Source organism: Cyprinus carpio, chromosome A25 (genome assembly GCF_018340385.1).
Source record: "Cyprinus carpio isolate SPL01 chromosome A25, ASM1834038v1, whole genome shotgun sequence".
NCBI lineage: Eukaryota > Metazoa > Chordata > Actinopteri > Cypriniformes > Cyprinidae > Cyprinus > Cyprinus carpio.
The window spans coordinates 11,773,074-11,782,857 of NC_056596.1; the positions used below are offsets into that span (position 1 = coordinate 11,773,074).

At 39.9% G+C, this 9,784-nt stretch overlaps 2 protein-coding genes across 2 annotated transcripts; both read left to right on the forward strand.

Moving 5' to 3' along the window:
- Positions 1-127: 127 nt before the first annotated feature.
- Positions 128-5,368, forward strand: asb15a (ankyrin repeat and SOCS box containing 15a). The gene is made up of 10 exons (XM_042715533.1): positions 128-191; positions 633-728; positions 838-875; positions 1,032-1,163; positions 1,595-1,753; positions 1,825-2,070; positions 2,196-2,367; positions 2,625-3,138; positions 4,006-4,159; positions 4,262-5,368. Exons 2-10 carry the CDS (start codon positions 637-639, stop codon positions 4,432-4,434), a joined length of 1,680 nt encoding a protein of 559 aa, XP_042571467.1. The 5' UTR covers positions 128-191; positions 633-636; the 3' UTR covers positions 4,435-5,368.
- Positions 5,369-5,611: 243 nt separating this feature from the next.
- Positions 5,612-9,771, forward strand: lmod2a (leiomodin 2 (cardiac) a). The gene is made up of 3 exons (XM_042715532.1): positions 5,612-6,365; positions 7,980-9,188; positions 9,513-9,771. The coding sequence occupies exons 1-3, from the start codon at positions 6,120-6,122 to the stop codon at positions 9,534-9,536; spliced, it is 1,479 nt and encodes a 492-aa protein (XP_042571466.1). The 5' UTR covers positions 5,612-6,119; the 3' UTR covers positions 9,537-9,771.
- The last annotated feature ends 13 nt before the right edge of the window (positions 9,772-9,784 follow it).

The following is a 9,784-nucleotide window of genomic DNA, read 5'->3' on the forward strand; positions in this document are numbered from 1 at the left end:
TGATTATGTGGTCATTTGACTTTAATGGTGTGCATGGCAAAGACCAGAGCAGGTGAACGCCAAATTTAGATGCATTACTGTTGCTGTTTTGAGCATGGGAAGGGGAGGCACTCAAGTTCAGATTGGGCGCAGCTAAAGTACTGGCACAGCAGTGAGAGACTCGTGATTTCACTGGAACTGTATTTCACAAGGTGAGATTAGAGCCTTTGTTTACTGTTCAGTAAAGCGTGAATGATTCATTGGAAGTGGTGGACGAAGTGTCAACTTGTGCATGTCCTAGTTCAGCATTTCCTTGAAACTACCGCAAAGTTAGTTTCCAGCTGTGTATAAGTGTTGAAATCTGCCTGTTTGGCTGTGAGGACTGTAAAAATGTAAGTGTTTCTGTTAAAACAACTTCTTTGAAAAAGACAGACTGAGTGAATTCCTTTTAACTACAGCAGAAGCGTCTTTAAAGAAACTGACTAGCCACTTCAACCTTTCCATAATATGACTAAAGTGTCATATTAAAGAATTCTGAGAATTTGGATTTGATTAAAACAAGATGACTTTTATAACACATATCAAAAACAATGTGAGTAAAAACATTATATTACTCTCCACATGTTCAAATAAAATATTTTATTTACCTCCAGGAAAATGAGTCTATTAGATGACGAAGATGAGCTTCTTGATGCTGCAATTCAACTGAGCATTCAGGAATCATGTAAAGACATCGCCTCTCTCGGAAGGTGTGATGTTCACATTCAAAGTTGCCTTTTGGAATCTTGAAATAAAGCAAACATATGATAATAAACATTATATTACAATCCACTTTTTCTATCCTGCAAATAAATCCAGTGTGGAACATCAAAAGATCTTGGATGCAATATTCCGAGGTGAAATTTCCCACCAGATTTTATGCTTGCTGTAAAACAATTAGGTTGAATGGAAAATTCACATTGAAAAGTGAATCATTTAATTTGGCTGAATTCATTAAATGAGGATAATTAGCTGTGTTGCTAAGTGCAACATTGTTTCATCTGGCCCCACAGGTGACCTCTTTGCTCTGCAGGAGCTGTCGGACTATCCTGCCGCATTCACTGAGGTGGATAGCAAGGGGTGGTACCCAATTCATAGGGCTGCTGTCCAGCAGTCTGTGCAAGTGCTGGAGATGGTACTTTATGGTGAGCTAGAGTAGAAAGTCCACTGCAGTAACTTGCAAAAGGGAGTTCGGTTTTATATATTTCAAAAAACAAGAAATTAATTTTGAGTAATACTATCACAAGTTATTTTGACCATTTTTGCTCCACCAGTTAAAATATTCAGAAACAAAGCCATAACAGAATCAACCATTGCATGTCTCAGAACAACACATATTAGAATGTTTCTGAATGAATCATTTACATGAATGATTCAAAGACTCTCTTATAAAAGTCATTTGTTTAGTTCCTGAATTAATAATGTTTTTTTGAACAAATTGGTTGAGTGAATGATTCAGTGACTCATTTACAATAACAGTTGCTTGTTTTGTTCCTAAAAGAACAAAATGACTGATATTACCTGTATCAAGTTCAAGTTTCAAGTCAGATATACACTCAGTGGTTTGGTTGAAAAGGTTCTTACAGGTTGAGTTTAGAGGAGGAAACCACAGATGGAGAGACGCCATTGATTTTGGCAACTCAGGCTGGGCTGGTGGAGATTGTTAGGACTCTGCTTGAGAATGGAGCTTCACCTAACAGAATCAACAGCAAAAATGAATCCCCTTTATTATTGGGTAGGTATCATTTGCAATATATTTAGTGTCTGCAGTGCCTTTTTAATGAGCTCTTATGTTTTGTTTTGGAGCTGTAAGAACAGACTCATTTGAAATCGCCTTTACACTTATATCACGGGGGGCATCAGTTAACCAAGCCTGCCCTAAAAATTGGACAGCTATTCATGAGGCAGCCAAGGTGGGCTGCACTGACATTCTTACACTCCTGCTGCAAAATGGAGGAAATGTCTTGGAGACAGACGAGCATGGAGTGACACCCATGGGGATTGCTGCAGAGTACGGACAAGCAGAGGCGCTGGACATCCTTATTCACTATGGTAATACTGGTTGACAAATGTTCCTAGAAGAATAAAAAAATGAGTACAGATTCACATTATACATTTACATATTTACATTAAACCAGTAAACTAACACTAAACCATGATGTCCTCCACACCAACAGGTGGCGATGTAAATGCTCAGGCACCAAATGGAGACAGTGTGCTACATGATGCTGCTAGCTCTGGCAATCCTGACTGCATTGAACTTTTACTTCAACATGGGGCCAATCCCAACATCACTAATCTTTCCTTACAGCTTCCCATCCACTGTGCAGCATACAAGGGGCATTACCTGTAAGTTTAACGAAATATGCTGATCCTTTGCTAGTTTCGTCACTCTAATCTCTAACTAAAATTAAACTGGACTTGGGAACTAGAAACTGACTAGAGACTAGAGCATTAGCCTTGCAAGATTTGCCTGGACACACCACTAGAGGTTTTGAACAAACTTTTGTGGTTTAGTAACTGACTAGAGACTAGAGCATTAGCCTTGCAAGTCCTTGTTTTTTTACAGAAAATGTTCAAATTTATTTGTATGATCTCTTTTACAGCGCCTTAAGAATGTTAATCCCAGTAACCACAAGGAGAGCCCTCCGTCTCTCAGGCCAGAGCCCAATTCATTCAGCTGCAGATGGAGGCCATGTCCGGTGCATGGAGCTCCTGGTGGACAACGGTTTTGATGTCAATGCTCTTCTAGACACACATGTTTCTGATAAATATGGAGACATGCGAAAGACCGCTTTGTACTTTGCGGTCTCCAATGGAGATGTGACCGGCACCCAGTTGCTGTTAAATGCCGGAGCCAAACCTGATCTGGATCCCCTGCAGTGCCTCCTAGTGGCGGTGAGAGCTGGGATGTACGAGATTGTCAGGATTCTCCTGGCCAGCCGAGCAGATGTGAACTGTTACTTCACTGAGGTCAATGACACAGTGTTTCCCACTGCCTTGCAATACTGCTTGAGGGATGAGATGATGATGCGACTGCTGTTAAACAATGGTTATGATGCAGAAAAATGCTTCTGTTGTCCTCATGACTCCTCAGAACAAACCAGTGAGAAGATTCCAGTAAGTTCACCTCTAATGTCACTGTTCCAAAACCTAGTGTCACACCTGTGAATAAATGAGTGAAATCTGTAGAGTGTTGTCAAAACAATTGCGTGGATGCACAACAAAAAAGCATCAAAACTGGAGTGTGAGTATCACAAAATGCCTAGGAAGCTGCATCTTACCGATATACTTTGTTTAAATATGGTGCCATGATGAGATTCAGGTGCACTCGAGTCAAGCACTAGTCACCGATCGGACCTACAAAAACAAAAGAAAAAACAACCAAAACCACATCACAACAACTGGGTCTTAACACTAGTAAGTTGCCAACCTATGCACACTCCAGTTGTTTATTCCTAAATGTATAAAACCCAAGATGGCAAACAAAATGAGATTAGTTTTTTTATTTATATATATATGTATATTTTTAAATTTTGTAAGTGTATGTTTAATCCAAGTAAAATGGACTATTTTACCCCAAATTTGTATTTTTATGCTAAGTTTACTTACTACTTCTACAGCATTAGCTTAGCAACATGCTAATAGGAAACACTACTGAAATCAACCGTGAGTCTCCTGCACAATTTACATTAATCTCTATATAGTGTTCCAAATTTTACTTAATGTGTATTTGTATTTTACTTCAAGTGCTGTAGCATTAGCTTAGCAGTATGCTATCAGCAAACTCTTAAAATCAATTGTGAGTTGATTTTTCCGTATACTAGGAGCCCTAGTTGTATGTCATAAGGAGTATCTTCCAACATAAGCAGTACAGAGCTTATAGGGCCTATATTTAAAGCTAACTTACCACTGAAAGAAATTTGTTTTCATCTGTATATATGGCATAACCTATGTATCTATACTTCCATCTTCTGTTGCATTTAGTTTTGTGATTTTATCAGCGTCTCATGGCTAGTGCAGTTCTCTGGAAGAGCTGTGCGGGTTCTCCTGGACTATGTCAATCATGTTCCCATCTGCTCCAAGCTGAAAATGGTTCTGAAGAGGCATAAGGTGTGGGCTGAAATTTCAGAAATGTTGGGTGAGTTGCCTAAACAATTATTGGACACTTAAGCTGTACTCATAAAAATATGAATGTCACAGCATAAGATAACAAAATATCACAAAAATTTGACTTTTCCAGGGAATCCTCGTTCACTGCAACACTTTTGCAGACTAGTCATCAGGAGAGAGATGACCCCACAACGGCTGGGCAACCCAAAGTTCATAAACTCGGGTGGTTTCCCACCAGGACTTAAAAGCTACTTGATGTACAAAGAATATGATTTGTATGGAAGAATCATGTATCAGGACTGATGGTCTCTTAGGGTAAAAGTTAAGGAGAAAGCACTTTGAGTTTTCATTCAGAAATGAACATGAGGTTGACATGACCAGATGTTTCGCTAGTTGTCCATCATGAGTTCAAAACACTTCAAAATGTGAATGTTAAGTATTTTTAACACTTCACATTGAACACTAATGTGAATTTTGGATCACTTCCAAAGGACTTTGCCCCCAAAGCAATGTCTTGGTGCTATTTGTGCAATAAAATAATGTTCTAGCTGATGTTATAAAACATGTTTATATCAGATGAAAATAAAAGGATTGATGCCTGTTCTATGAAGTCAGCCTGCTGTCCGCTCAGTACCTACTAGTGTACAGTCAAGATGTTCCATTTGTTTTCATTTTAAGTTTTAATACAGCACTTTTACAACACATACTGTACACAACTGGTGTTTATTGTGTCCATACAATGAACACGAGATTGCATGTCACACCTCAGTGCTGCTAAACTGTGGTTCTAGAAAAACCTGCATTATCACAATTGAAGTAACTAAAACAGGTCATACCTATTTATAGCTTTATGCCTTGTTAACATCAACAAGCATGTTCAGCAACCTGTCAAGTAGAAGCATTTGACTTCAGCATTATCACAAACTCACCACCTAACCTTGTGATAAACTGTCAGAAACATTAGACGTATTTGTAGTTTACTGTATACTTATCTGTGCCTGTTCAAGTATATCTGATTATTTCATCTGATAGAGATGGTTATAGATGAAAATTGTGAGTATATCATGACAATGCAATGTTTGAGTCCTGTTAGTTAGGTTATACACATATTCAATTAGCTTTGGATCATTGGTTTTGGAGGCCCTGAACTGTCAAGTTTACATCACTATAACTGGTTCCTAATCAAAATGTTGTAATATTGCATGCTGATAACTTTCCAATAATCATTTGGAAAGATTCTGGGAAAAGTACTTACTGCACAAATATGTAATATTTATTCTAAAGCTCCAGAGGTGTTCTGGTATCTGTACAACTGCTTTAGAGAACAAGCTGAGCATAAAAGGTGAGTCCAGTCTACAAAAATGTATAAATTTTATAGATTTATTTTGTTGTTGTCATTTTTATAGGGTAAATCAAGTGCGTAATTGGGATGAACAAGTTGGATTGATGTAAAAAAAACAAAACAAAAAAAAGCATACATTTACATTTTATTTTCACCCTGTTCACACCGTCCAAAACAAAATGTCAAACACTATATGGATATATACTTTATGCTAACCAAAGTATTTGGACACCACAGCAGCATGTGCTTTTTGACTTCAAAACCGTTGCCATTAATTGGGGTTTAACTGTGATATATTAGAATCTTAAGGCATCTTGATTCTTGTAACTTAATACAAATCAGATTAGTTTAGTGGTATTCCTAAGGGGCAATTCCTATGTCATTTTTGGCCAACAGTTGCTGACAGGTGTCACTGCTACATAACTCTCATTCTTCTTGCAACCTAATCTTGGTGTCCCCATAGAGAGACACCATCATTTGCAGATACTCTGTTGTGCACCCTCCTCCACTTAAGTTCATCCACCAGCTTCCTAGATTAGACTAACAGTCTATCTAACACACCCCCACATGCCTGCACTAATCCCACATTCAAGTATTGAGGCAGCGTAAAAGTTCATACTCACAAAGGAGACATAGCATTACAAGTATGAGCAACTTTGGGTACCACAAACAGCTTGGTAAGTATGAGGACATCGATGAAGATGAACTTCTGGCCTCGCTGACTAATGAAGAAATCCAGGAGCTGGAGAAGGTTATGGCTGAAATAGAACCTGATACGAACATACCCACTGGGCTAAGGCAAGAGGACCAGACGGCCAAGCAGCCAACAGGCACTTTTTGCCGAGAGGCTCTGCTGAAGTACTGGGAGGACGAGACTCACAGATTGCTAGAGGTAGGGACTACACACAGAAATTGAGTGATATGCCAAACTTTGAGGCACTTGTTGTATTCCAGTTTTTTTTTCTTGACACAAACACTTGAGATTGCCACTGGGGTGGTACCCTTAAAAGGTACTAATCCGCAGGTACAAAGGTGTACCTTTGTAGGGTACTGCCCAAGTGACAAGATACTGTACCCCTATAAGTACTGTTTAAGATATTCTGAAAGTGTAAGCATATCCACAAAACAAGAGCAAAATTTAGAATTTACTTGTGTGGGGATCAGGTAAGGCTTTTTTTGGTAAACCAATAAGTCCCGATCTTTGGGAGGTCTCCACAAGTAGGTTCCCAGCTTGGGGCCAAGAAGGTCTCCAGCTTCATTAAGGGATTAAAAATGTATTTTGCTCCCACTGCAGAGTTTAGCTTTAACCTGCTCCAACACACCTGCCTACAGGTTTCCAGTACTCCTGAAGCCATTGATTACCTGGTTCAGGTGTATTTGTGGGGAAGTCGTGGCCTAACGGTCAGAGTGTTGGACTTGCAACCCAAGGGTAACGAGTTCGAGTCTCGGGCCGGCAGGAATTGTAGGTGGGGGTAGTGAATGTACAGCGCTCTCTCCACCTTCAATACCATGACTGAGGTGCCCTTGAGCAAGGCACCGAACCCCCAACTGCTCCCCGGGCGCCGCAGCATAAATGGCTGCCCACTGCCCCGGGTGTGTGTTCACGGTGTGTGTGTGTTCACTGCTGTGTGTGTGCACTTTGGATGGGTTAAAAGCAGAGGACTAATTCTGAGTATGGGTCACCAAACTTGGCTGTATGTCACGTCACTTTCACTTTTCACTTTCACTTTAATTAAGAATGCTAAACTATACAGAAAGTTGGTCTTTAATGCTGTTCCATTTACCTCAGAAGTCGGATGTCAGAGCCGGGCATGACATTACACCAGTCAGAAAATCAAGATGGACACGTCCATTGTTGGCAATACCAGTCGATTAAAAACACAAAAAGTGTTTTTTTGCACAGATAACACCATAGTATCATGTCCACAAATAGAGGTTGGATAGTAGCCTACTGTGTGCACCACTTTACTGAGTTTATTGAGACCTAGACAAACATTGGTGCTAATAAACAATATATTACTGCTGTTTCTCATTTGTAGATGCACTGAGCAACCATATTGGATTCTGAATTTGGAGTTGTTGTGATTCCTCCGAGATTCTAAATGGGAACTCCAACTTGGGAGGATGTTCCAGTTAAAGTTTCTTATGGGAACTCGGAATTTCAAACTTCAGAGTACAAATGGAATGCACCATAAGGATTGGACGTCCCTGATTTAAGGGAACAATTAAGGGAGGGCCACTATCCTGAAGAGTTTATCTCAACCCTGGATAGTTATGGTTATCTTAAGCTTAAGAACACTGGAAGTCAACGATAAGTTCCTAGTTTTAAATAAAATAACACTATGTTAAATAAAAAAATCTGTTTCTTCAAAGAGAGTACCGAAGACTGTAACTGCAACATTGCTGGTGTCTCAGTTCTCTCAGCTGGTGATATCTTTCTTAATTAAGCATCATTGTTTGAGGTATGCCAGAGCTCAACCTTGTTTTCCTTTCTATGGTGACACAGGACAGCATGGATGAGTGCCAGACAGATAAGAGCAAAGAGGAATGTGGCAGTGAAGAGCCTGAGGATAATGAAGAGGAAAGAGAGCAAGAAAACCGGGGGCTCAGAACAGGGGGAGATGGGGAGAAAGAAGCTAGGTCAAGCAATTGGAATTTTGTGGACTTATCCAGATTAGATTGCAAGAGGAATGGGAATAGCGGTCAAAAACCTAAAGGCATCCATAAAGATGCCCTTCATCATCACATTACACCAGAGAGGCCAAGTGGTAACCCCACTGATATTGTTAAGACCTTGGAAAACATCTTGAGTAACGACACCTCCTTGAATGAAGTCAACCTCAACAACATTGAGAACATATCCCAAGAGGTTTTGGTGAGCTTTGCTGATGCATTAATCTCCAACACTTACATTGAGGTTTTCAGCCTTGCCAACACCCATGCGGATGACCAAGTAGCTTTTGCCTTGGCCAAAATGCTGAAGAAGAACTGCAGCATCACCAACCTTAATGTTGAGTCCAACTTCATTTCAGGCAAAGGTATCCTGGCCTTGATTGGGGCACTTCAGTACAACACAACACTGGTGGAGCTCCGATTCCACAACCAGCGGCACATCTGTGGAGGCCAAGTAGAGATGGAAATGGTGAAACTGCTAAGGGACAACACCACCCTGTTGAAACTGGGATACCACTTTGACTTACCTGGCCCAAGGATGAGCGCAACTGGTATTTTAACCCGCAATCAGGACCGCCAGAGGCAAATGCGACTGCAACAAAGGAGAGAACAAGACAATCTAGAAAGAAGTGAGGAACAATCCAAGGCATGGGACACTGTGGACAGTACACAGTCTCTTCAGTTCCAGATTTCAACAGACAAAGATGCTACACAAGGGAAGCAGCACTTGGTCTCTTCTCATTTACCAAAACATCCTCAAAGTCAACCAAAAGTTGTGAATAATGTGCCATCTAGAAAAATTGCTGAAATGGTCAAGCAACAAGAAGAAACAGCAATGGATAGCACTGTTCGAAACCAGACTAATGCAAATAAAGGACTCAAACTCACAGGGGACAAACATGGCAAGAGCATTTTTCAAAATGAAAAACCAGTACTTTTGAGAAGAAAAGATGAAAGAAAGAGTCAGGGAGGCACACAGGGGTCAACGCGTGATGATCTGTTGGCAGCTATTCGTAGAAGCAGCACTGGTACACTACGAAGGGTAAGACATTTAGCATTTGTCCAGGACATGACAAAATAGGTATGCCTTTAAACGCAGTGCTCAAATTTGTAATTAACTCAAAAAATATTACTGGACAGGATAGGAACTTCCAAATTAAGGGTTTGGTAAATACCAACCCTGTCAAACCAGGTTTCTTGGGAACTGATTGTAAAACTTTAAGCAATAATTACCTTTTATATACCAATAATTGAGTTATTCTTCAGTGTGTGTCTTGATTGAGATCATTTAAATTAACATGAAATCATTAGGCGGAGAGTGGGAAACACTTCTATCCACACATAACTTTTCTTATTTTTCTTGCAGGTCACCAATAATCATCATTCCTGAGGTAGGCCTATAAGACGGCTCAAATAAAATGAATCTGTAAAACAAATAACACAAATGAAAGCTTTTGTTCTCTTATCTGGGATTTGATATGAACTACGTTTCAAGTGTTTTTCGTAACTTCTTTCCACCAACAAAATATTTTGCTCACTAAGTAGAGTTTGAACCATGGCTGAACCAGGGTTTAAAAATGAGTGAGGTCTGGGGTGGGAAATAATTTTTTAAGAATTGTGCACCTTTTGATAATGAGT